The 27,888-nt window shown below is 41.8% G+C and overlaps 1 protein-coding gene across 1 annotated transcript in view; it reads right to left on the bottom strand.

Annotated features, from left to right (window-relative positions):
* Positions 1–27,477, bottom strand: part of WDR43 (WD repeat domain 43) — a 35,398-nt gene extending 7,921 nt beyond the window's left edge. Inside the window, exons 1-11 of the mRNA XM_084623760.1 lie at positions 27,196–27,477; positions 21,349–21,483; positions 17,826–17,947; positions 9,767–9,887; positions 8,552–8,691; positions 7,824–7,926; positions 6,779–6,843; positions 6,276–6,447; positions 5,677–5,763; positions 1,776–1,907; positions 1,100–1,237 (exon numbers count right to left, since the gene is read on the bottom strand). Of these exons, the coding sequence (XP_084479886.1) occupies positions 1,100–1,237; positions 1,776–1,907; positions 5,677–5,763; positions 6,276–6,447; positions 6,779–6,843; positions 7,824–7,926; positions 8,552–8,691; positions 9,767–9,887; positions 17,826–17,947; positions 21,349–21,483; positions 27,196–27,423 (1,443 nt within the window). The 5' untranslated portion in view covers positions 27,424–27,477. The remainder of the gene's footprint in view (positions 1–1,099; positions 1,238–1,775; positions 1,908–5,676; positions 5,764–6,275; positions 6,448–6,778; positions 6,844–7,823; positions 7,927–8,551; positions 8,692–9,766; positions 9,888–17,825; positions 17,948–21,348; positions 21,484–27,195) is intronic.
* Positions 27,478–27,888: the final 411 nt, after the last annotated feature.

Here is a 27,888-nt window from a genome sequence, read left to right as displayed (position 1 = left end):
CATTTCATCCATCATGTAGCCTCTCCATGTTAAGGTTGAGGCACATTAGAGGAGGCAGGAACTTTTCCTTGCTACTGTCGGTGTTCCATCTGTCCTGTGGATAAAGGACTTCAGATTCAGGACTCCCAGGACTGCTAATGCAGCACCAAGTTCTCTTAAATATTTAACCCTCCTATTCCTACACATCCCCAACAGCAGGTTTATTACATCAACTGACTTGTGGGCCCTCCAATACTTATTTATCCAAAGCATATCCACTCAGAAGATCTCAAGTCGGGTCTAAACAGAAACCATGCTCTAATCAAACCCAAAAGGAAAAAGTGACACATTATTAATATTAATGGAAGAACAGGTGAACTGTGACATTAGAGAATTTATACAGTTAGATAACCATTTTTAACCTGACCTGTGAGGAAAGGTTATGTTTATTTTTGAGAAAAGAAGACTGATGGGGACCTGATAACAGTCTTCAAATATATTACAAAGAGGATGGTAATCAATTGTTCTCCATGTTCACTGAAGGTAGGACAAGAAGCACTCAATCAGCTTAATCTGTAGCAAGGGAAATTTAAGTTACATATTAGGAAAAACTACCCTTATAGTTAGAAAGTTAAGTACTGAAACATGTTACCTAGAGAGGCTGTGGAATACACATCATTGGAGGTTTTTAAGTATAATTTAGACAAACACATGCTGGGGATGGTCTAGGTATACCATATGTGGTCCTGCCTCAATGTGAGATGAACTAAAAAGACCTTCCAAAGTCCCTTCCAGCCCTACATTTCTATGTTATATACAACAAACCGATTAGCTCTGAAATCCAGGAGTTCAGTTAGGGGGGTGATCCAGAAGACATCTTGCAAAGCAGATCAAATAGAAAAAAATATAGCAAATGTTATCAATTAAAGCAATGTATATGACAGATAAACATAATGGAACTACGGTTTCTATGCTGCAAGGCAGTGGGATAATGCAAAAAGCAGGAGAGAGGAAGTGGCAAATTTAAACACTAGTCATCCAGCCTAGCATGCACAAGAAGCCACTTCACAAGTCTAAGCAGAATAACTTGAGCATCACGTGGTGCTCTTATAACACTTACATTTAAGATATCAGGATCATTGCTTTCCAAGCCCTGAACCAAAAGCACTGCAAAGCTGTCAGTTTGTGGAAGGCCACCTTTTGTTTTTATTTTCACAGTGTCAATATCCATTGCACCAAGACGGTCTTCAATGCTATCCTGCAGAAGAAATAAATATGGGCAGTGTCACTTAAACCAACTTGTAACCAAATATATAAGGCTTGGACTATCAGTTATGTTTTCTCAGAGGTGTTTTTTGAGCCACCAGCTGAAGCAGGGTACTGAACCCTCTGCAACAGTTCTCGATGTCGAGTCCTATCTTGCTATATTTTTTAAGCAGGACAAGTTCTTATCTCTCATGGCATAGCAGAGACATTCAGGAAGGAAGGAGCAAGCAGACCTGGAGAAGGGGAATATGGCATCTGTGTTGAGAAGTGGGGGTTCAAAGCCCAGCAACATGCTCTAGCAGAGAGAAGGCAAGAATACAAAGTTCTTCAACATGGTAGATTTGTGGGCAACATCTAGAACTTGGATGCAAGACTGCTATCATTCACAGCTGCAGGGGAGCTCATCCCAGATGAAGCCAATTCATACCAAGTGATAGTACAACAGTTAGCTCTGGATGATTATTTTGGCCAAAAAGGGAAAACAGTCCAATCTGGCATGCTTATTACTGTTTGGTAAGAGCACTGATTACCTCTTTATCTCCAGGTTTTCTTTTGCTTTCCATTTTCTGCATTCCAGAGGACTGAGATTTGATGGTTGCACTATGTCCAGGAATTCCAGGCACTAAAACTTTGGCTTCTTTGTTCACAATGGGCGTTTTTACCTAGTGACAAAGAGACAGCCACATACACAAAAATAGGAAACATGTTCATGTTTGTTTTCTGTCGTCCAAAACACTGGTTTATTGTTTCAGACCCACACACGGTAAAACCATTCCCTGCTACGTGTGAATATCTCTTCTCAGAATCCATGTCTAGTATTAAGACAGGAAAGCCCTATAATGAAGTTTAAGGTTGATCTCAGTAGACCATTTGCTGAACTAACTCAGTTAATATTTGTAACTGGGCAAATTACACACCAAGTGAGATTCATTTATTTATATTCCAGGGTGTTCAACTAGACGAAGTGTTTCCTAATTACACTTGACAACAGAAACACTTGCATCTTTGCTGGAAATATATATAGTAAGTGTAGAAAATCTAACACCTTCAAAAAGGGATTGCCTTATCTACCACTGAAAGATAGCAACCATTTAACAGCAGCACAATACAACAGTTTAGGGAAATTAGTGGATCTCTAGGGCAAAGGTTCTCCAACTTGGGGGGCAGGACCCCTTGGGGAGGTGCATGTATTCTGGGGGGAAGGAGTGCGGGAGGGGTGGGGGGGGCTGATAAGCTTTAGAGGAAAAAATTTTTAAAGACTTCCTGCACACATTTTACCCACAGCAATGCATAACTAGCGACATCGACTCCTCCAGACACATCAGGGCCTAGATGGCGCTGTGCATTTGACTCTAGAGGGCAGTGTGCATTTTGATGGGTTTCTGTTAAGCTTGCAAAGCATTATACAAAGTCCTTGCCATCTGTATGTTAATATGTTTGCTACGATGTGGTGTGCATATTTAATTGTAAGCATCAACCACAGCTGCAGTTTTGCTTTTGCTCTTATTACAATGGATCATTCGTTGGCTGTTTGAATCAATAATTTACTGTTTTTAATATTTAGTGAGAGTTGCATGTTGATTTATTTTTATTGGTACAGTAATTCCTCACTCAACGAAACAAGGTGAATCGGGACAACATTGTAACATTGCTGATCTATTAGAGAACATGCTTGTTTAAAGTTGCGCAATGCTCCCTTATAACATTGTTTGGCAGCTACCTGCTTTGTCCACTGCTTGCCTGAAGAGTAGCCCATTGGAGCTAGCTGGTGGGGGCTTGGAACCAGGGTTGGTCGGCAGCTCCCCATCAGCTCCCTTACATTCCCTGTGCAGCACCCTCCCAGCAGGCTATTAATTGTTGGGCAGTTCAGGCATCCCACCCCCCACTGCTATGTGCTGCTCCTATCCTCTACCTTGGAGCTGCTCCCAGGAGCCTCCTGCTTGCTGTGCAGGGGGTGGGGGAAGAGGGGTGTTGATGTCAGGGTGTCCCCCTCCTCCTGCACCCCATCTCCACAGAGCAGGGTGGGGACATGACGGCACTCAGGACTAGGATGGAGGGAGCTTGCTGACAGCAGCAGCTGATCTACTTAAAAAGGCAGTGTACTTAGAGTGGGGTCAGCATACTTAAATGGGCAACGTGCGTCTCTCTCTCTCTCTCTCACACACTCACCACCCCCCCCGCACTTTTGAAAGTGGAGGGAGTGGTGTGTTCCAGTGGGATAGTGTGGGTTCATTATTATTATGTTCAGTTTCTGCAGGGAATGTTTGTAGCCACTGCCATGCATCTATTATATCTCCTCCCTTCATTCGGGCTGCCTTGTAGAGTGTCAGGCTACATTAACAACAACGTGTTAGCCCTTGATGGCTCAGCCAAGTGCTAGCTCATCATTTAGCAGCAAAACATTCCCTGGGATATATCACACCCTCTGACTCCACCACCTCAACCAAGCTTCACAATCATCATTGCCGTGTACAGTATTAAATTGTTTAAAACTTATACTGCGTGTGTGTGTAGTATAAGTATGTACACTTACACACACACACACACACACACACACACGTCTTTTGTCCAGTGAAAAACACACTCCCCCCCCGCCCCATTTACATTAATGCTTATGGGGAAATTGGATTCGCTTAACGTCGCGTTTTTCAGGAACATAATTACAACGTTAAGCAAGGAGCTATTGTATATGTACTTGTGCAACAGGAGAGAGGGCATAAATTATAACAGACAAAGGGGGGGGGAGGAGAAGTGTGTGCAATCAAGTAAGTCTGCACTCTAGAGCAGTGGTTCTCATTTAGGGAGGCAGAATACAAGTAATTAAATCAGACCAGAATGCTTGAATAAGCAACCCTTTATCACACAAAGAAAAGCCACGGGATCTTTAATGAACACAAGGAAACTAAGTTGTAAGTCTCAATTGGAAGTCAGCACCTCCAGCAGCACAGTGATCACGCTGGATCAGTGCGGATGCAAGGAAGCGTGACACATACAAAACTCCAATAATCACTTATTGCAGAAACCTGTTTACTTAGAGATCATCCATTCCAGCACTGACCCGACCTAATCCTTCTTGCTTCAAGATATGACCGGTTCCCAGTAAGCAGCAGCACTAGCTGTCAGTACACCAATACAGACTACTATAACGACTGTAGCAAATTTCATTTATCACCTCACTTCTAGTAAGGTTTAGATGTAGTAGGCAAAATGTGATACTCCAATTTCACGTTGTTACAGTACAGCAGATGTGGTTTTGAAACCTACTTTAGCTACAGATATTTGTAGGGCAGTGCCAAGTGCATGACACATGGAACTCTTCTCCAGAAGGCATGCTCAGACAGCCAAGAGAAATGTGTCTTCATGGAATTCAGCAATAAGCGAAACCAAGACGAAGGTCATCACAGCAAGCCCAAGATTCCCTATAGCTTTCACTTTGGTGCATCTATCATTGGCTTCATGACTACAAAAGAACACAAGCCCACATCTGGCTCACAGAAACCCATAGATGTAGTAGTAGTCCGAAACCCAATAAGCCAACTCACACACCAAAATTAAGTGTGCCAACTCAGAGTTATCAGTAAGTGTAGTCTGAGAAAATGCCGCCTCTATACATTTAGACTTGTGGGATAAGTGCACTGAGTCTGCAAGCCAGGAATCTTCTGAGCAGAGCGTCAACTGGGCCAACTCATACCATAATACAGGGTTCCCAGGGTACAAAATGGGGAGCAGCCTCAACTGCCTTTTTGTTCTTTCCACTAATTCAGAAATTCTTAACCTGAAGAAAGATGAGATTCCAAAGTTGCAAAGGCAGTGGCAGGGATTATACAGCGACAACACCCTTCACCAAAAGCCACTTACTGATAAGTATCTCAAGGTAGCCTCCCCTTTTAACACCCTGGGAACCCTGCACATGGGCCAGAGGTGGAAAATGGTCTCAACAGACATTGTTGTGTAAGATTTCAAGTTCATATTCCCAGGTGCTGTATCTCTGGGGAATTGGAACATATGAAGGCCACCGCAGAGAAAAGCCAGGACACCAGATTTAAGAATCTACAAAAAAAGCAGGATTAATTTTACAGAAATGCTAAAACAAGAGCACCCAAACCTTGCCCAACTGAGAGCTGCAAGAGCAACTTCTCATGACCCAAGGATCTGCACCTAACTGGCAAAAATTGGAGATACCTCCTCTTAAATACAGAGATGAAGTCCTAGTCCTAGTATGCAATACCCTATCTCCATCTAAGCACTGTGCGCTAGGACCAGTAAAAAGCTAATGAGATGCATTTTGTTCAAGGAATGCTATTTGTTATTGAATTTCTCCTCAGAAGTAACCAGTGTAGAACCCTATCTTCCCTGCTAAAGTGCAAGGTTTAGTATTGATAAATATAAAACCGGAACAGGGACTAGGATGATGTTTCATAGACCACTCACCTTTGTTACAGACATTTCTGTTTGAAGTGCCATGGTCTTTTGAACGTCCCTTATCAAGCATACGTGAGATTCAGCGGTGTTCAAGGACTAACATGGGAAGAAAAGAAACAGTCCACATCATTTTAACACACCACTGTGACTCATGAAGCTACTTCAACAGGTTAGAAATAACTCAGCAGGCATTATCAGTAAAGTGAAATTTCGGTTACTTCAGGAAAGCAGCTGCTTTGCTTTTCCCCAAGTCACCAGATTTCTATGCCTTTCAAGGGAACTTGTTCAGGTAATGGAGGACCTTCAACTGAAGCTTAAATGACAAACACCAGTTTTCACGTTGCTGAAATGGAGTGCTCAACAATGCCTGTTGGAACAACAGCAGGAAATACCCCCAACATTAGCTATATTGTATTTAATAAAAGAAAGCAGGATCAAAATTTCCTTTCAGACAGCTGTACTGAGGGCACTGAACACACCACAGAAAAGAGTGGCTTTACCTCGCTACGCAAGTCCAAATTAAAAATTCCTCCATTCAGAGAGTAGTTGGGAGTTTGTGTTACATGCTTACAAAACATTAGGTTCCAAATCAAGTAGGCTTTACATACCACTCTCTCAATGATGGGTTGTAAGGTGTTTCCATACACAAGCAGTAACGACTGCTTGTCGGAGCAAAATGCAGCTGCTAGAATAGGGACTGGTTTTGGTGTGGCATCACTGTCCTTTCCAGACGTTGCTATCTGGATAGTACAATTTGATGTTAAGGGCTTTTTGCAGTATCTGAAAAGAAATGATTTAATCAAAACAGATTTAGCTAAAAACAATAATACTTTGCATTTCTAGAGCACCTTCTGTCAGCTCTCCAATCAACTCAATCTCAACAGTTTATAATTTTAAAGGTGGATTAAGTGAGGCTCAAGGAGGTTAAGCAACTTGTCTAATGTGATAGTCAATAGCAGAGCTAAGTGTAGAATGCAAGAAACTAATTTTCACAGTCCTCTGCTCTAACCACTAGATAACAGTCTCCCACAGTTACATATGCAAGGTGCCAACTTTATAGAACACAATTTCTGAGAAACAAGCATCGTGTATTTTTTAAATACCAACTTACCCATTTAAGATGTGTTCAAATAAATGCAACTGTCCATCTCTGCATACAACTGCTAACTTCACCGGCTGAAAGTCACAACATATGGTTTTTATTAGATCAGAGAACAAACTTCCAGTCATTGATACATCATGAGAAATTAACATATGCTACTATGGTAGGAACTTAAAGTAAAGCTACTGAAGTACCACGGATATGGGCAATCCTACTAAAATGGCTTGGGCTCAAGTGGAGAGGCATAGGTTTGGTACCTGTTTAATAAAGCAAGATTTTCAGCATATATACATGGAGGCTGTTTCTATAGAAGAACATGTATGCGAGGCAGCAAGTCAGCCATACATGCCTCTTTGGCCAATTAACGGGTATACATATAATATATCATATTCTGTCTGAGATCTCTACAGTAATGGGTGAAAAAGTAGAAAACTTGGCTTGACGTACTGCATTTTAAGAAGGAAAGTGAATGATGTAGGAAAGAGCATTGTGGCTTAAATAGAGACTGAAATGTTATTGAACTTGCTTCAGATGTGTCATCTGTGAATAAGATGTGTTTCAATTCCCCGATTCTTTTATGTAGAAGTTTCCCGCAGAACATCGTAATGTGCTAAAAATCTGACTTATGGAATGCATATCTGATACAACATATTAAATTGTAATTCATTCAAAATTCAGTGGGATTGTCCTTGCCTCCTCATTTCAGGAAAACCATGGCAATACCTGAACCCTATTTCGGAAAGAAACATGCTTATTTTGTGCTACAAGATGTGGCAAGTAACTGATTGATAATAAATTGTTTCAATTTTATAAGTCAGTTAACATTTTCACATTATTAACAAGAATGCTGAAAAACATTTAAGGGAGGGAAGTCTGAATGCTGTTACTGTGTAGCTCCCTAGTCTGTAACATCAGTTCTCAAACAAACCCATTAATTCGCATTCAACATTCATCCTTGCTTACCACACACCGAAGTGTTTTCTTCCAACATTAACAAGAAATCAGCACTGAAAACTTGAAACCAAAACGTACAAGTGCAAACTACTTCTCTTACCTCCTCTTTGCTTTCTGACACTGTTAGGTCAATAAAGACTGGCTCATCTGTAACAGTAAAAGACATCACAGCATTCTTGTCTTTCCTATCTGATCTGATCTGCCTGGAGACACAAATAGCACATATTTAGTGTAGTAAGAAAAAACATTAATTACTCTGCTACCCTCTGCATCATCACTGAAGGAGAGCACAATATTATAAATTCCCTAAACAGTGACCATCTACAACCCAGCTCTATGTGGATTAATTTAACTATTAAAAAGTGTTTTAACTATTCAAAGCTGACCATGCCAATCATATTAAGTTCTCTTAAACTCCTAAGTGTTCTAGCCCCAAACCGTAAACTACTTTAAAAAAAAAAAAAAAAAAACACCAAACACTTAGGCAAGATTCTTGTACAAAACTATCCAAGTGCAAAGAAAATGTGAATTTTTAAACACACACTTTTTTAAAAAGACACTAAGAGCAAAGAAGTCAGTCATGTAACATGCTCATAGCATGTATTATAGTCCTGAGTAGGGTCTACAGGTAGCATGCTCAGACACAGCCAAGGAAATTCACATCCTCATTTGATTGTCAGTGAATTGAAACCACAGTTGAATCATCATTGCATCAAACCAGAATAACCCTCTGTTTATCTATGAGCAACAGAATACAATTAATACTTTTGTGAAAAGTTTATGCTCAAACTGAGTATCAACAGATTGTCACAAGAAAAGCCTACATACCATACACTGAGTAACCGGTCACATGCTGCTCCAGACAAGAAATAGAGTCCTGTAATTCCATCGAAGGGCTGACTTTCATTCGGAGGTCGTACCGTGGTGAACATTAATGATGAAACTGCTGTTGCATGGCCTGTGAAATTCTAGAGGAAATGAAATTTTACTTGTGATGGGATGGTGAGGAGCAGTCATATAGTAAAATTTTGATGTTTAAGCTGCGACGAAGAACATTATGCAAGCTGCACAGGTCAAATCCAAGTATTACAGAATAAGTCAAGACATTTCTGCAGTGTTTTCAGTTAGAACTAGAATCCAGCTGCCTTGAGTTTATAAATCATGATATTCATGAAGAGAGAAATGAAAGAGGTTACACAAGGAAAAGAGAGACTAATAGGTGGAATTTCAGGTTGGGGAAAAAAATTGAGAGAGAAAGAAGTCATCCTCCCCAACAACCTTCTGTATTTTACAAAGTCCCCTGCGGGACTACCCAGTGAGGCAGTGTTACACAGGCAGTGCTGTTACTGCCCAAAGTTACTTCCCCGTCTATTCATCTTCTCATGGGGCTTACAAGAAAACAGACTCCTGTTTTCATTTTCTGCCTACAGTTGAGCATTCTGGTCAGTCAATGCACCTACTATTTTTAATTGGAGATTACCAGCGAATAATTAAGTTCCATGTGTTTAGACCAGGTTTTTGGTCTGTGTACCAAACAGGACGTTTGCTACTATGCCTCCCAACCTGTTTAGGTAACAGATTAATAATGTAGCCGGTTACATTAAGATTGGAAAGATGCTGTCTGAAGTCTAATAGCACTGGGTCTCTGCTGAATGCTGCTGGCAGAGTCCATTGTCACATCTGAAAGGAGCTGGTTCGGTCTATTTTTACATCTCTATAGTCAGAATTAGGAGAACATGCAAAAAATGCATCCAGTGTAAAGGAACCATATGAAGCTTATGTTAATATTGGCTTGCACAGGGGCTACTGACAGCACACTAAAACACAGCCAAGGAATTTAGTGTCCTCATTCAACTGTCAGCAAGTCAAACCACAGTGTGAAGGTATCATCATAGCAGCAACTTCCAGTAGCCCCTGGACTGACAATTATTTCTTTATACTCAACACAACTGGGACATGTTGCATCAGGAAATACTAGCCACACGAGGTCAGTTTAATCAGGGAAGGATTTTTTTAGATCCAGTATTAAAAAAATTCACTTACTCTGTAGACTTCTTTGGTCTCCAGGTCCCACAATTTGATAGTTCGACCAGCTGAAAGTAACATCTTTCCATCTGGGCTGATGCACAGGCAGCTAACACTGCTGTTGTCTCCTTTCCATTTGCTAGATTTTTGTTTGCAAGGGAATAGAGGAAGGTGAGAAAGGAAAGGGACACCAGTTAATACATCTCAAACTCAGAGCAGCAATGTTGAAGAGGCTAAGAAAAATGCAATAGATTTAAGAAGCTACAAGTTGTGTCACAGCAATTAGTTGTTTCTCCCCCCACAACCAAAGCTGTTTACACACAAAATTATTAATGTGCATCAACTGACTGCCCCAAAGTCCTCTACACCCAAAACAGATGTAGCATGGAGCACAGTAGTACATGATTCCTACTGCACTAGACCCCAGAAAGTGTGCTCAACTTGTTCTGGACAGACTCTCCCAACAGTGTAATTCTGCTGTGTGCCATTATTGAGGCTTAGTTCATTAAAGGACTTTTGTTAACATTTTCATATTAAGGTGAATAAAGGTGTTATAAAAGCGTCAAACGTTGCCACGTACACTTGTCTCCACCAGGAACTAGTTAGTGACCAACACGCTTCACACAGGCCACTAAATTGCAAGAGGAGTTCATTCAGTGTAAGAAGTGACCCATGCAACCCATCATAAACATTTGGTTCAGTGTTACAATTTTAAGACCGTTTTTTCTGAAATGCTTCAATGCAATATTCACAAGATTGAATATCTTCAAAACCATGCTAGTTTATTCTACACTATCCTTGACAATCCAACAGAAAAGTCTAAATGGAACAGGTTTCATTGCCTGTATATTTCACAGGTAATGATATGTTCAACAGAGTTCTTTGGTTTCATATGCTCTTCCAAAGAGGAAAAGGACAAGACTAAGCAAACAGCATCCAAATTGACACTTATCTATTTAAATATTCTGCTCTGGGCCCATGTAAAAAATTTTAAACCAATAAATATAAAATATGTCTAAAAATCATAAGTTACTATTTAAAGATTCCTGCCATATAAAATATTTAGATATGGAACTATACAGCAAGGAAGAGCTATATTGTGATACTGATGACACATAGCAAAGATGCAGTCAGACAATAAGCAGCTACAGCAGGTGAGACAGAAGAGCAGAAGTTTTCCACTGCTCTTTTGGGTAGGTTTGGTATTTAACCCCCTTCTCTAACACTGCTTCCTCCCCCTCCCCACCCCAAAAAAAGCATTTCAGTGTATATACCCATTCAATGCTTTAATTTCTTACCAAAAGAAGTGAGGAAGTTTCCTGCTGTTCTGTGTCTGATCTTTCTGATTTTGAAAGATGTGTTATTGGGCAGTGTTTCCCCTTGGAATTAGTAAAATGGATACCCACCGGGATCACAGAGTCAATATTCATATCAGTGGAGATTTCAAAACATATTTCAAGTGGGTTGTTTTAATACAGTTTCACAATCTTTGTTTAAAAGGACGAAATTTGAACTCCATTTTAAGAAGTTTAAAGTAGTTTCAAGTGCCATACCTGTCCCTAGATCATTCTAGGAGGACCCTTGACAGTTTGACAATCACCTTTTTCTAGGTCTTGAAAAAAAATGTTTCTCTGCCCCGTTACTGTGTGAAATACTCCAAAAAACCAGGGGAAACAGGGAAAATTCTTGTACCTTAGAGCTATCAACTACACAAAGTAAATACGACAGGATAAAGAAAAATATTTTTTTCCAGTTTTCAATCACAGTAACATTAAGTGTGACTTGTAACAACTGCAGGTAAGGGATTTTCAGACAGAACTGTGATTTTTATGTGGTTGGTGTGCCTTCAGTTTATATATTCTAATTAAGTAAATTTCTTCTGTAGTTATCTACAAAGGCAGATAACTGCAGCGAACATGGTTTCTTTCAAACGTTAAAGGCAACCATTGTTAAATGCTTTGAGCAGCTACTGAGACACTGAATACAGGTCACATGATAAACCCCACCGATGAACAATCCGGCCCCTAGCGGTGATTTTTCAAGGCATCTCCAAATCCACAGGTTGCATTGATCAAACTACTGTGTTGGTTCCAGCGATGGAGCTACAAAAACAAGACTTTAGCTAATATTGCTTCCATGCAAGTCATCTAAATCAAACATCCTGTGGTAATTTTGGCTTAGTGAGCTACTGAGAACTCAGTGACAAACAGACTCAGGGCAATCCACTGAGATCAATGCTACCATAAGGAAATTCTTTAAGGAACAAATACACGAATACAGATCAGTTCCCACTGAGCATGAGCAACCCAGCCCCTTCTGGGGGAGCCAAAAAGTCATCCAGGGAAGAGAAAGACAACTTCCTCTTCTGACAAGATTTTTTTAAATTTAGCATTAAACCAAGCAGAGACCTATCTGCACAGTACTAATCAATCATTAGATGGCGGTGCTTTCGCAGATTCCCAAAAACAATAGTTGTGGATTCCAGTGAAAGAATTAGGAGAAACATACAGGCTTCCTGCTGCATTAACAACTGAACTATCTGAGAAGAGATGGGCTGAGAGACTTACTGAGAACAAAAAATCTTCTATAACCACCTACTTTTACTTATAACTGTTAAGTTCTTTCACCACAACACTGAGGGTTTTTAATTATGTCTACTCAGAACTCTCTTAATCTTTTGTAAGAAGTCAACTATTCTGTTTAAACTATTAAAGACAATTATTTCAGGGAAATGGCACAGAAGAATAAAATTTACAGGTCACCATATTTGAGTGTACATCTATACTGCAGTGAGGGATGTGAATGGCAGCTTATGTTGACATACCCACACCAGCTGTACTCTAGCTAGCTTGCTAAAAATAGAAGAGAGGACACAGTGGTGAGAGCTTCAATGCAAGCTGCAGAGGCAAATATGTACTCAGGGGAGTCAGGCAGGCTTGTGAAGCCCACACCACGGCATCCTCCCTTCTAGTTTCAGTGAGCTAGCTCGAATACAGCTAGTGCCAGTAGATCTACAGAAGCTGGCACTCACTGTCCTGGCTGCAATGCAGACATACCCTGAGAATTTCCTTTCAAAACACACCTGGCTAGATTCTGTGCAGTACCACCCACGAGGCGCACACCAGGGAAAAGGAGGGCAAAGGCTGCTTTATGCTACCTTTGTCTCTTTCAGATTCTGGGCTGCTGCAGGACTGAAATGGCTCAAGCAGCCCTGGGTGGTTCTGTAACTTATGGCAGCCTCCCCAGTGCTAAATAAGTGCTATGCAGCAGCTTAGAATCTGTGCAGCACCTAGCACTATGGGAACACCTCCTCCTCCCACCCCTATACACTGGGATATGTAGTACAGAGCTACCTGCACCGATGCCATGTTGTCAGAGCGGCATATAGCAGCAAAAGGAGAGAGGCCAAATCAGTCCCACCCTCTCTTACTAAGATCACTTCACAGAGACTCACTCCCCATTCCAGATAAGTTTCATAATTCCCAACACACACCAGCACATTGGCAAAGCCTTTATATCATTTTCTGTACTCTAAACACATTGTGAGCTAGATATTGAAAGAATGACCGTACCAGCTGACAAGACGACAACAGTGGTCAAACAAAGGAACCAGAGCGATTTTAAAGACAATACAGCACTACACTGACTGAGATGCAGAATCTGAGACATCCTGTCACGACCTAAGGCTGTGTCCACACATGCATTTTTCTTCCAATTCCCACTGGTGGTAACGCTAGAATAGTCTGCTGCTGGCAAGTCTGCACTAGCACTTCTACCCTTGCCGCCACCACCAGTGGAGCTCCACCAACGATAATGCAATGTTACAAGTGTCCTACTGAGTGCTAGCTTTATCAAAGACGGCACTTCGAAGTCAAGAGGATATGGTTTGTGTTTTAATTTTCAAAGCAGATTTTGCAAAATTAAAAAAGAAACAAATGGCTACTCTGACCCTCTAGCAATTGCTGCCTTCAGCTTTTGTTTTACACTATTACAATCAGCACCAGCCTGCTCAGACAGCCAAGAGGAAGTTGTCCCCACTGCACATCAGTAGTGAGCGAAACCAAGTGGGTATCATCATAGCAAGGCATTCTGCTTAATGAATGGGCAAAGACTACTGATTTAACAAACGCTACAGTGTCAGGATATCAGTTCCTGACTTTACACCATGGTGCGAGAACGCCCTTTGGATTCCGAAGGTAAAATTTTCAAAAGTGCGTAAGTGACATAGCAGTTTAAACATCACACTCACTTTTCCAAAGATTCCAGACTTAGCATGTCAAAAAAGCAAGTAGTAAAAGAGTGCTTGGGGGGAAAAAAAAAAATCCACAGGCCATGCCCATGAAACACAACAAACCAACAGTGGTGAGGACTGCATAGCTGTCGGCATCATTTGCACATTCTTGTGCCTGATAAGATTTTCAAATCAGCCAGCCACAAACAGCAGTGGTAGGAAAGCCATGGACAATGATGAACCCAGCACAACAATGGCAGGTCATAGGGCAGGAGCCCACTCATCTGTAGCTGAGCATGGTTCCAGTGGTCACATACCTCCTGTGCTGTAACAGGAGAATAGATGTGGTCCTTAGAAGATAGATACTGATGTTGAACAAAATGAAATACAAACACAACAATAGGCGGGGTTGATCCAATAGATAAGTACCTGGGATATGCTGGAGTGCATGTGATGATGATGATGTTGTGATTCATATGATGTCTTATTGTGCTACTTTTGGTCAATGTGAACTACCACGTCAACCAGAAAATACCATCTGCAGAACGAGTCATTCCAAAAAGAACTTCACTTGGAGAGAATTCACAAGATGGCCAGCTCACCACTCCCTCCCTGCTCTGTACCGAATCGCAGCAGCGATAGTGGAATGGGGGGAAAAGAAGTGGTGCCTGAGAAACTACAGGAGGGCAAATGAGGGTGTCTTAAGCATGTAGGTAATTGGATACCAGGTCATGTTAAATAGGTCATTTTTCCCCAGCCATACAACCACTCATCCCTGTCAGGGGTCTGGAATGGCAGGGTGTTTGTGGATGGCTCAGCATCTAAGAACACAATAGCCTTCAAGTAATATCACCTGCAGCAGAGGACTGCACAATACAGCTCAGGAAGGAATGGCAAATGTGGATTTAAACCACCTTTGCATTCCCTGATCTGCTCTGGCTGTGCAAAAGGCTTGGTCAGTCCCCCTGGTGTATGGTTAGAACTGTCTGAAGACTTCTCTAATCTTTAATGACTGCTAACTTCTGTAAGAGGCTCATGAAGCTGCTCAGGTTCATGCATGTATTCTACCTTACCCAAACCCATATCCCACTATGCTGGCTCTAGAGGATTCCCATAAACTGATGTGACTCTCCCATGGCTAGTCAGTCATTTTCAGACTGCTTTCTTCTGGTGCTGATGTGCAAAGCTGCTTCACCACAAAAGAAAATGTGGCCCAATCTATGGGTTTTAGCCAATGCCCACTGAAGTGAACAGAACTCTTTCCATTCACTTCAGCGGGATGTGCATCAGCATCCAACCATAGCACAAGAATATCATCTTGACTGTCTCATGATCACATGAGCCTGAAACTCAATCAGTTTTGGATATTAAGTTTTACTGCAAATAATTTATTGCAAACAGGACTATTGTGTGTTTCAAAGAGTATCAGGTTTGTTTGGGGTTAAGGGCAAAACACATTTTTGATTTAGGAGTTCAAGTCCTATTTTCAAAATGAGGTAGCAGCCTAAGTGCCCAAGTCACTTCTGAAAACAGTATTTGAGCTCCTAAATCATTTAGGGCACTTGAAAATTTTACCCTAAATAGCTATTGTAGAGACATCTCACAAGAGTCTACTATTCTGCTGCTGAAAGCCAACAGACATTTCTATGGACTCAGAAAAATTAGTGAACTCCATCGGTTTTGTAGCAGCCGTAAACCGAGGCACTGTGTACACACAGTTGAGATGTTTGGTCAAATCTATGCAAATCACCTTTGATGAACACTTGTTAATCCATTTAAGAGTGACTGATGTTGATTTAATATAAGTCAATTCCTTACTGACGTATCAATTTAAGTTTACATTGGTGAGGAATATTCTTAAGTTAAATTAATATAATTCACTCAAACCAATTTAAGAGTATACACTCAAGGGGATTTATCAGTAAGTACAACTTTCACAATTAGACAAGGCTTGAGACAGACAACGCAAGACAGATAAAAACAAGAGTTTTAACAATGGTCAAGCTTTTATACAGAAAGTTTCAGCAGCAGATAAAAAGCCTTCTCATGCACCTGAACTCACCCTCTCAATCTTACATTGCGTGGTGGCTGAGTTACAACAGTGCAACAGGAAACAGAAACAAACACACATGAGGCTATTAAACCAAGAGGATGCTGGAGTATAGAAAGTAGTTGTCCCATGGACTGAGGAATTCCATCAAATTTAGTTCTGAGAATGTTTTCAGCAGTAGTCAGGCTAAAAGGGCATTTTTGTGCATTACTTAAAAGAAAGGCTTACACAACCTTTCACATTTTGTGATGTCTGTCTCCCACAACCAGATTCCACACCAATGTAGCAATCCTACCATACATACTGCTGAAGTCAGAGCAACCAATGAACTATTGAACACTATGCCAATAGTGAAGTTCCATGATGTTCTGTAAAACTGTGTAATATACTTACTGTTTCATCAGAGAGGAAAAAGCCTCCTTTTAAGATTTCCTACTTTTTAAAGCTGGTTCTGTTTCAAAGGTTTCAGTTCTAGCAAGAAATGAGGTTAACTTGTCTTGTCTATATTACCTGGGGTGACCACTAGCTGCAGTGTAAGCCATTTTACAAATCTGCCATGGACTGCCACAGTTGCATACAGTCTACACTAGCTAGAACAGACATTCAGCATCATTTCCCTCACTAGCGTGAACAAAAGCACCAACTCCTTATGTATACTACAGACAGGTTATGCACTAGCATGGTTGCCTGACAGTTAGTGATATCCATAATCTAACATCGACAATCTTAACTGTGGCATACAACTGTACAAGCATATGGTTGTGTATAATGCAGACAATCTGACAGGCTGCCAGCTACTGTACCTTACTGGAAATGATCTGTGACAATATTGCTACCCCAGCTGCTTTCCACACAGCATACAATAGAACAAGAGCCAATTAAGATTGCTGTCATGGGCATATTTCAGAGATGTTTAAATATTTAGCCCTTTTATACTAGAACGTATGTGTTTTGTTGTGGTTACATATTAGCAATTTAATCTATGAATTTTCTGCAATGGTCTTACCACTTCAATAGTTTTCAGTTCAGACCTTCAAAAAAAAAAATGGGTGCCAAATGGGTGCCTGAGGTTATGCTCTGAATCTGTATTTAAACATCCAAACAAGTGGTCTGACTTTCAGAAGCAATGAGCGCACACCCAATGAAGTCAGCAGGAGATGCTGGGCATTCAATATTTTTGAAAATCTTGGCCTGCATTTCAAAAGGCTGACACGGATTTACATAACTACGTGACTGTGAAATACTAGATGAAGACAGTGTACTGCACAGCACATTTTAGAGTTTCAACAGACCTACTTTAGAATACAAGAACATGTTCTAAATTAAATGCTTGTGAAATCTGGTTTTGTGAAGACAGCCTAAACACAGTTCTGAATAAAAGACAGATAAAACCTTTTCCATAACTGGTGTTCACCAAATGTGGAATGGACATGAGCAAGCACTCGAAGAATTCAAATGTATATTTTTGCTGAGACTTGTGATAAGAATGTCTGATATTTTTTATAATTGATTTTGTAGAAATGCCAGACCCAATCATTTTCTTGGCATAGAGCATCCTTTATGCCCTTAACAGAGCCACAACAGCCCCCCTTCGAAGCCCAGCAGAGTGACAGTTTTCCCTTCAGCACAGAAGACTGGCTACCAGCCCCTACTGGCATGAAGCTCAGTGTCCAAACGCCTTGCATAGCAAAATATGGCACCTCCAACTAGACCTGACCAAAATGCTTTGATGAGGGGAAAAAGGGCATGTGTAAAAGAAATGCTGACACTACTGACTGCAGACCAGTCTCACTCACCACTTCACTTTGCAGGTCTGTGTGTTCCATTCCACAATGTGTTTGTCTTCTGAACAACTATATAAACAACCACTGTCCTGGTGCCACCGTACACAGTTTATTCTATTGTCGTGACCACCATCCTACAAGAGAAACAAAAGGTTTAATTGTTAATGGGCAAATGAAGAGGGCCTTGGCTAACGAGTTTTTGTGCAATTAGCATACAGAACAGGCCACTTTTGGGAAGCTAAATCAGGTTATGGAAAATATGAAAAGGGTTATTCACTCAAACAGAGAGACGGGACTATACTGCAGTTTTAAGCTGGTCTCACAAACATACATCTAGATGCTAGAAATGTAAGTGGTTACACCTTTAAAAGTCTTTAAGTAATGTAAGGTTTAGTGAGAGAATTCAAGCTGGCTAGCACTTTAAAGTCACAGATAAAGAAAACCATCCCCCTCCTCATCACATCAACATAAATACAGCCCAAACAGCCTTCTGAATAAACTATGCATCTTGCTTGCCTGCTTCCCTGACCATACAGATATCTCTCAGATGGACACCTCAGAGCCTGCCTGTCCAAACAAGCTGCTAAATAAGTGCCATTTCCTTGTATTGAGCACTTCAGAAGGAGCCATCACTAGACCAGACCCAACCCGACCCAAGGACTCAGCAAGAAACATCAGCCACCTCTCTTGTCCATCAAGTGATCAAAATGGCTGCAAGCTCACAGGCCTAGAAAACAACTGGATGGGCATAACTAAACACTCTAATGAATATCTCAACATTAAATAGAGTCTAGACCAAACAAGGAAGAAAATGGGGACTGTCACAATGTAATCTTTAAAGGCAGCTAAATCTGATACTCTACACAAGGAGTTTTTTGATCAGGGGCAGAAAAGAAAGAGAAAAGGCAGGAGGATGAAAACCAGAGGCACTAGCAGAAGGGTTTCCAGCTCTGAGATTTTAGAGAAGGTTGGGGTTGTGACATTCTATACCTTAGGAGAGCGTCCTGTAACCCCCCATATTCATTTTTATATAATTGTGATCTTACATATAAAGCATGTATTGTAAGGTATCAGGGGAAAGGTTATGATCAGTTGAAAGTAATTTCTCTATCCATATATGTATATCATTAATGCATATGAAATTATGAGAATTGTATTGTATGGTTGTCACTGAAACCTGGTTGCTTCAGTGACAACCATACAACACAATTCTCATAACTTCATATGTAAGAGAATGTAAGTTGGGAAATCAGCCAGATATTAGCTCCCCAGAGACAACAGCAAGGAAAGTAGTCAATCAACCCATCAACAACCATTGTCCAGCAAGGGAGCTACAATGCAATGACTCACCTGCATGACGCCACACCAGGGGAATTGCTCAGACCCTTGCCTGGAGACTCCGGCTCATAGGACTCAGGGTATAAAACAGACCCAGGCCCAGCATGTGGCCCCTTTCTCCTTCACCCAACCATGCTGCAAGCAACAAGGACACTCTGAAGACTCCAACTGAGAGGACTTGCCCAGATTTCAAGGGTGAAATCTGTGTACTATGAACTGCAATATCCAGTGGGGGGTGAGAAAAACTACTTAGTCTAGCTGTTGCTCAGTCTAATAGGGGTGAGAATTTAGACTGTGTGTTTATATTTTATTTCTTTTGGTAACTAAATCTAATTTTTTGCCTATGACTTAAAATCAATCTTTTATAGTCAATAAATCTGTTTTATTGTTTATCTTTACCAATGAGTTTGTATAAAGTGTGTGGCAAATCTGCTCAGGTTTTGCAAATGCACATTCCATTGATGAAGTAGTGAACCGATTAATAAATTTGCACTGCTCATCTTGAGCAGTGCAAGACGGTATATTCCTAAGATGCAGTGCTGGGAGCTGAGGGAATTTGGCTCTGGTGCCTTTCTCTGTGTGATTCGTGAGTGGCTCTGGGAGCATTCATGCAATATAGCTGGGTGTGGGGCTCCACATGCTGTTGTGCTGAACGATAACAGCAACTGGAGGTGTTTGCTGCTGGTCACTAGCAAGGCACTGTGAGAGGCAGCCCAGGCTGGAGAGAGCTCAGGGGGCACAGTGGTCCCACAGTCCCAGGCTGCACCCCAGAGATCCCATCACAGGGCTCATTAGTCAAGTCATTGAATAATCCTGGCATCATGTGTCCCAAACATGGGAGTTTATCAGTGTGGGGAAAAAATGCACTGGATTATACTTAATCTGAGACCTCGTATTAGAACTCAAGTGGCTACCAAAGGAGCAACAACAGCATCTAACTAAGACTGTTCTAACCAGAATGAGGGGATGAAACACATGCCTAGAAAAGTTTTGTAAGAGCATCGCTAATCCACTTGTAGTCATAATTTGAGTTTCTTGTAAATTTACCGAATTTTACTATTTAATTCAGCACCAGCCTGCTCAGACAGCCAAGATGAAAATGTCTTCACTGCAAGTCAGCAGTGAGCGAAACCAAGTAAGTATCATCACAGCAAGACATTATGCTTAAATATGGGCAGAGAAAATTTTTAATTTGATATATTTCAAAACCAAAAATAACTTTTCAGTTATGAAAGAGTGAGGAATGTTCTTGCAATTCTAAATATCTTTTTTTTTAAATAATGACACCCCAAATACAAGCCACTATTCTGTTACTAACAAAAGAAAAATGGTGAACATTTCTGTGGACCCATCAAAAAACATGAACTTTGTGGCTAAAATAAAGACATGCCACCAGCAAAGTTTCAGCATTCACCATATCAATTTTAAGCTAATGTTGTTAAACCAGTACCCAACTTAACAAGGCACAAAGATGCTTTCCCATATGTAATACATACACACAGTGCATCAATGCCACATGACTAATAGTCTAGAACCAGGAGCAGGAAATCAGTCTTGTATGTCTATTCCAAATTATTAACACTGATATCAACCATTATATTCCTTTCTTTTGTTACAAATCAAGGCTAAATGAAAAGGAAGAGAAGAGGTGATGTTAAGAAGGAAAAATGACAGCAGGATGGAACCATCACTTGATGGGTTTGGGAAAACCATATGCTGAGAATATAAGGACTCACATAAGACTTTATATGGAAAGCTAAGTCTGTGATTCACGCTTTTATACAAAAGCCAACATGCCAGTACAAGTAGCATCTCCATGCTAGCCAAAGCAATTTTTTTTTTTAATTCTCAGACACAGAATATTGTCTAATTGTTGAAGACGCAATACACCCAAGACGAATTTCATGGTGTCTAAATCCTTACTATTCTCTTGAGTTAAAAGGAACTCAAGAATTACAAATGTACATGTAATCGTATGATGTTGTGCTAGCCTAGAAAAAGTAATTCCTCAGCCTATACATACTAGCAACACTAGAAGTAGAGTCATTCTGACATTCTTGTGGATACTACATGCCCATTCATATGTGTAACTACATAACCATGCAGAATTTAAAACTTTGTTAAACTAGCTTAGCCCACCCCTTTGAGCAACAGATATGACCTTACAAATATGCAGAAAGATTGATGTGATGCTTACTAGTTTGCTCTGTAATTCTCCTTTAACTGTGCTGTATAATAAAATACTGCCAACCGCTGTACCAATAGCCAACAGGTCAAACTGTTCACCAGCTTCTGCAGCTTCAGATTTCCTTTTTTTCCTCTGAGGACCCTCCTGAAAAGAGATTGGGAGCAGGGTTAAAAAAAAAGGTAACAAGTTAGTCTGGTCAGCTTCCCCAAATAAGGGTTCCGTAACCCTAGAGTTCAAACACAATTGGGAACAAATGTGTGTAAATTCTAGTGTAGACAGGACACGATCATGTTTTAATATGTCAACTAAAAGGGTTACAAATCTTAGTGTAGACAAACCCAAAGATAGTCTGGTGCTCCATGAAGAAAATCCCAAGGTAATTTTCTAGTCTTTGCTTTATTCCCAGAGCCAGGCTGAAAGGTAGAACACGGAGTATGCTTCATCCCCAAAGGGGAAGATCAAAACCATAACAGAATTTAGCATTTCTATAGTACTTTTCATTTTTAAAAGCACTTTACAAACATTAAATAAATCTTCAACTCTCCTGAGAGGAAAGTGCTATTCCCACTTTACAGTTGGGGAAAATTAGGACAACACAGTGATTTGCCCAAGGCCACAAAGGAACACAGTATCCGAACAGGCATTATATCTCATAGTTCCTGGCTCCCACGCTCAGACCATTCTTTAATCCCTTGCGCTCTCAGTTTGAGAGCCACTGACAATCTCTACACAGAGTTTCAGCCTGTCCTCTTTGGCCAGAAGTGTGGTGGGATGGCCAGGTTAGGTAAATGAAATCAGTTTTTCAGGATGCCAAACCATAAAGAATAGAGGAGGAAAGGCCGCCGCCACCACCACCACACTTCTGCTCACAAGGGTTTAATGTCAGACTGTGTTCATACTCACCTCTTTAAGGGCTTCAGAAGAACAAAGCAGCCCCAACCGCAAGCAAAAGGAAAACATTTTTCTGCCGAGTTTGTTGTACCTTATGTAGACACTCGGTCATCTCAGATTTCATTTTTAAAAACTTTCTATCCACAGACACAAAATGATGTTTCCTCTACAGAACAGGGTATCTGCACTAATGCACTGCCAGGAAGCGCAAAAAGGACTCCTTGTGGGCTTAAAAGAAGAGCAGCCAACTCTGTGACAGCCTTGCTGCTCCACCTACATAGGTGTGATTCTTACATTACAATAGGTGACATGCAGCATGTAATTAGTTTGTGCCCAAGCCCGAAGATATGAGAGCCGCAGGGCATCTGGAAGCTTACACATTTAAGTTTTGAATTTTAAACAATGCAACCCCCCCAAAAAAAAAAAAAAAAAAAAAAGAGAGAGAGAGAGACAGACTTTGGATCCTTGAAGATACAGTACTTTAAAAACTTTTGATGCAGGGCTAAATGTAGGATATTTGGCAAGCAAAAATAGAATAATTTTAGCTGAAGTTAACTCTATGCCAGTTTAAAAAATATCTAACTCCATTCCAAAAGCTTTCAAATAAAGCCAAACCTAAGTAGAAAGCTGAGGTCTTTGCTTGTCAGGAACATACTTTCAGGCTTCATTTTCAGAGACAAAGGAAGAGTTTTTAAAAAAATGCATCAAAAACATGAGTGCAGCAAAAACTATAACACACCTCCCAAAGCACGTTCATACCTGGAACTAAACATTTCAAAGTAGGTCTAATGCATGTTAATCTAGGTTTAAAGTCATGATCAATACTAGGTCTGAACATTAAACCAACTAACTAAACTTGTTTGGAGACAGTCACATTAAAGCTGTGTTTAAACACAGTTCTTTGGTCAGTGAAGATCAGGCCTATGTTTGCACTGGATGCCCAGATAGTACCAGAAGACCCTAAACACTATCTGCATTTACTAATACTCTTTCATACTAAAGATGAACTGCAAAGGAAAAATGAAACCAGTTAAACACAGATGGGTGCTGAAAACCCTTTCCCCTTGAAATAGCAAGCAACCAGCCATCAGCACAGAAGCACCTACTAATCTATCCTCCCTCCCATCACCTCTTCCCCCCTCCCCCACCATTCCAGACCACATTACAAATACAAGCAAGTCTTACCGAAGTCCATCCAACTCATAGCATTTCTGATGTCACAGAATGAGCAAGCCAGGTAGTAGCAAAGATTCTCCAAAGGGAACTTGTTTTTAAGTTACCTTATATCTTTGCTGAAATGCTCCCAAAAGCCTGGCTAATGAGGGCATTTGGGTATGGTGACTTTGGAATAAAAGGTGCTAAACAAACATGAGAATTAGATATTGATCTAGAAAGTGCCTCACTCACACCCTTCCAAAAAAAAAATCCATAGAACTAAAATACAAACCAGTCTTAGGTCCTGGTCCTGCAATGATCACCACATGGCAATATCTCTTATTAACTTCACTGCAACCCAACACGGAGCTCACTGCAGAATCAGGGCCTTAAGATACCAGACAACATCTAGGCTTTCACGTGCAAGACACAGAACTTGATCCTGCCACCTACGAGTGCCTTACTATTTTTTCAGATGCTAGGGATTGAAGAAATATTTAGAATTAATTTATGATTTTGACTGAGGAATATTAGTATTTTAATTAAAGCAGTTATGGTAAAATAATTTGATTTGTTTCTTTTAAGAGGGCATGCTTTTCCCTAATATCCTCACATAAAAAGTAGATTTTTATAAGGGTCTGTTTCAGGGAGACTTTCTACTGACCAGCACTTTAAGAAAATAGTGTCACCATAACAAAAGCTAAAATACCTCCCACACTACAAGCACATATACAGAGATTAGGGAGATGTGTGCTCCAAGCAGCTATCACAGAGCTAGGAATTCCCAGGATTAGAGTTCAAGATCCTACCAATTTCTATAACTCATCCCCATACTGGCCAAAAAACGTGTGGTCATCATTGAAGTGGCAAGAGTCCAGAACATACTCTGCCTTTGTGTAAGTGGAACCTGGCCAAACACCACCTAGAGGCATCTACTGGCATATGGAAAAGGAGTACTTGTGGCACCTTAGAGACTAACCAATTTATTTGAACATAAGCTGTCGTGAGCTACAGCTCACTTCATCAGATGCATACTGTGGAAAATGTAGAAGATCTTTTTATATACACACAAAGCATGAAAAAATACCTCCTCCCACCCCACTGTCCTGCTGGTAATAGCTTATCTAAAGTGATCACTCTCCTTACAATGCGTGTGATAATCAAGTTGGGCATATGATTGTTCTTAAAGCATATGACACATGAGCAGAAAACAGCAAGCTTTCCAGTGCAAAAAAACCAAAACTTATGTTACAAGCATCCTTTAGTTGGTTCACCTACCAGAGCTTTAAGCTTTTTTTTATTTCCCTGCTCATTCAATCTGAGCCAAACCAACAAGTTGCAAAGCTACACAGAATAAATACTGCAAGATATAAAAAGTTACCAATTCCACAAGAGAACATGCTGAAATCTAAGTAATGCTCAGAGTTTAACATGTTAAGAGATAATTAGCACTAAGATGTGACCCAGTGTTCGACAAAGTTCCTCACACAAGATAAAAAGCCCCGTCTACACCTAGATTTTAAAAACATGTTAGCCCTCTTCTGAAGAACCATTTTCAAACATAGATCTTGCTAGAAAGCTGCTTAAGAAGCTCATGTACACATTGTATCATGCCAGGACACCATGTTATAACAATGTTTGAAAGCTATATTACAGGTTATAACATACTTTGGGTCCATCCACACAGGCAAAACCAAATCTGTGCTACGAAATGGTGTCCCAACATACAATATACTAGGTGAGAGAGCCCTGCAGTTTCTTCAGTCAGCACAGATACCAAATTATAAATATGGTTTTCAAAAGTGTGTTATAATTGAGCAAATTAAAGTACAGGACAATAAGTTAGGAGATCTGAACTACTTCTCTCTGCCACAGAAATCCTGTGTCCTTGGGCAATTCACAATCTCTCCGATTTCCCAAGCAGTAACATGGGATAATACTCTGGAGTACTCTCAGAATAAATTAAACAAGTATATAAAGCACTTTGAAATCCTTATACAGATGTTATAGAAATACACACTATAATATTGTTACGCCGTGTCTATACTACTAGCCAGGGGAAACTGTACTTTCTGAACAAGAACAAGGTTCAAATACTGTTTTTATCCTTAAAAAAAAAAAAAATGGCTGAGGTGGTGCCTTCAAATCTCAGTATAGATAGGCCCTAACTGAGCTAGTGCCTTGTTGTTTGAATTCTGATCACACCTTTGGTTTGGTAATGAACTGTAAAAAATAGACAAATGCTCTGAAATTCAACACTGGAATTTCCAAGTTCCAGAATGACTGCTCTGAGTGAAATCACTGAATGTTACTCATACCTATTTAAAGCATTCCTGAATCCTGGAAAAATTTCCCTCCACGAACGACTTGCAAAGAGCAAAAATGGTGAGGCGGATATTATCCGAAAAGGAAAGACTGAATTCTACATAAATTAATAGTGTATGAATTCCTAATGCCATTACTCTTTCCTTAAGAGTATCTTACCAATAGAGCGGATACGAAGGACAGCATGTTGCAAATATGATTCATTCTTTGAGCAAGGCATACTTACAGCTATTACACATACACACAGTTCAAATTAATTTACTTGGCTAATACAAACCTATTTCAGAAGAACTACCTGTCAGCCAAATCATTCTGTCACAGCCACAGATGAGAATGGCTTACCCAAATGCTTCCCTCCACCCCCAATTATCTGGATCAGATATTTCTGATTACACAAGCATTTTGGATAAATGGGTCTGTACTAGGTATATGTCAAAAGTGTCCCGCAGATACAATAAATCATTGTTCCTGAGTTCTTTTCCTAGCTTCGGACACTGGGTGACCTTGGGCAAGACACATACTCCCTTCATCAGTTTCCCCAACCTGTAAAAGTAGAAAATGCTTACCTACATCACAAAGGGGCTGGAAGTCTTAGTGTAATAATGACACGTTTCAGAGTAGCAGCCGTGTTAGTCTGTATTCGCAAAAAGAAAAGGAGTACTTGTGGCACCTTAGAGACTAACCAATTTATTTGAGCATGAGCTTTCGTGAGCTACAGCTCACTTCATCGGAAAGCTCATGCTCAAATAAATTGGTTAGTCTCTAAGGTGCCACAAGTACTCCTTTTCTTTTAGTGCAATAACACCTCTAAAGTGCTTATTGGCTCGCTACTGAAAGACACCACAGGTGTTATTGTGGCATATATAAAGTACCCACAGGCACAGACAAAGCACCATACACACAGCGACTGTAAACTCTGTGTAAAGAGGACACACAACACCAGCTTGGGCCACCCAAGGACTGCCTCACCACTAGGTGCACACACGATGGGAGGTAAGATTCCCCCATCCCATGCTCTCCCCACCCGCAAGCCTGGGCTCATCAGTAATTCTTCCCTTCCCCCACGGGCTTGCCCGCACTGGCCCCCCTCGCTGGAGCGGTCCACCGGAAGGGGACCCTGTCGGCCCCACCACCCCTAGCCTCGGCCCGAGCGGGGTGGGTGCCCCACGTGCGCTGCCGGGGGCCCGTCTGCCGTCGCGCTGCCCGGCAGGGTGCTGCGGGCAGGAGGCGGGAGGCCTGCAGGAAATGGGGGGAGGGGGCTGTGACCGCGTCCCCGTCACACGGGGGCTGTTCCCGGCTGTAGGGGGGGCTCCTCCTCCTCCCCCCCCCGCACTCGGGGCCTGCTGGCTGCTCTCCCCGGGGAAGCCACATGGTGCCGGGGCGGCGCAGGCCCGGCCCCGCACTGGGCGAGCGGGCCATGCGGTGCGGGCGGCGGCCCCCCCGGCCCGGCCCGGCGCGGCCCCACGTTCCCTCCCGCCCCGGTACCTTGCTCGGGGGCTGGCGGCCCCCCGGTGGGGCCCAGGCCAGGCAGGTGCAGGAGGCGCTGAGGTGGGCGGAGGGCACGTACTCGTGCTGCAGGCGGCTGCTCGGTGTGTCCCACACCCGCAGGCGCCCGTCGGGGCCGCACAGCGCCAGGGAGCGGCGGCCGCGCGGGGAGAAGGCGCAGGGGGCCCGCGGGGCGTCCCCGCCACACGCTGCTCCGGCCGCCGCCATGGCGCTCTGGGCCCGGCCTCTGCTCCAGGCCAGCGGCGCCGCGGCCACGTGTTTCCGCCCCGCGCAGGCGCACTGGCCGGGGACGGGCTCCCCCTGCGCCGCTCCTCCCCTCAGCTGCAGGGCGCGCGGTGGGGTGGGGAGGGCTGAGTGCGGGAGGAGAGGGAGTCTGGGGGCGGGAGGTGAGCGTGGCAGGAGAGGGAGTAGTGGGGGGGAGGCTGAGTGTGGCAGGAGAGGGGGTGTGATGTGTGTTCAAATAGTATTTTGAGGCTGGTGGGGGGAGGGTTATGAGAGTATCAAGGGTGAAAGATAGGTTTCAGAGTAGCAGCCGTGTTAGTCTGTATTCGCAAAAAGAAAAGGAGGACTTGTAGCACCTTAGAGACTAACCAATTTATTAGAGCATAAGCTTTCGTGAGCTACAGCTCACCAGTGAGCTGTAGCTCACGAAAGCTTATGCTCTAATAAATT

Source organism: Lepidochelys olivacea (assembly GCF_965140295.1).
Source record: "Lepidochelys olivacea isolate rLepOli2 genome assembly, chromosome: 3".
Lineage (NCBI taxonomy): Eukaryota > Metazoa > Chordata > Testudines > Cheloniidae > Lepidochelys > Lepidochelys olivacea.
This window is presented reverse-complemented; position numbering and strand designations above follow the sequence as displayed.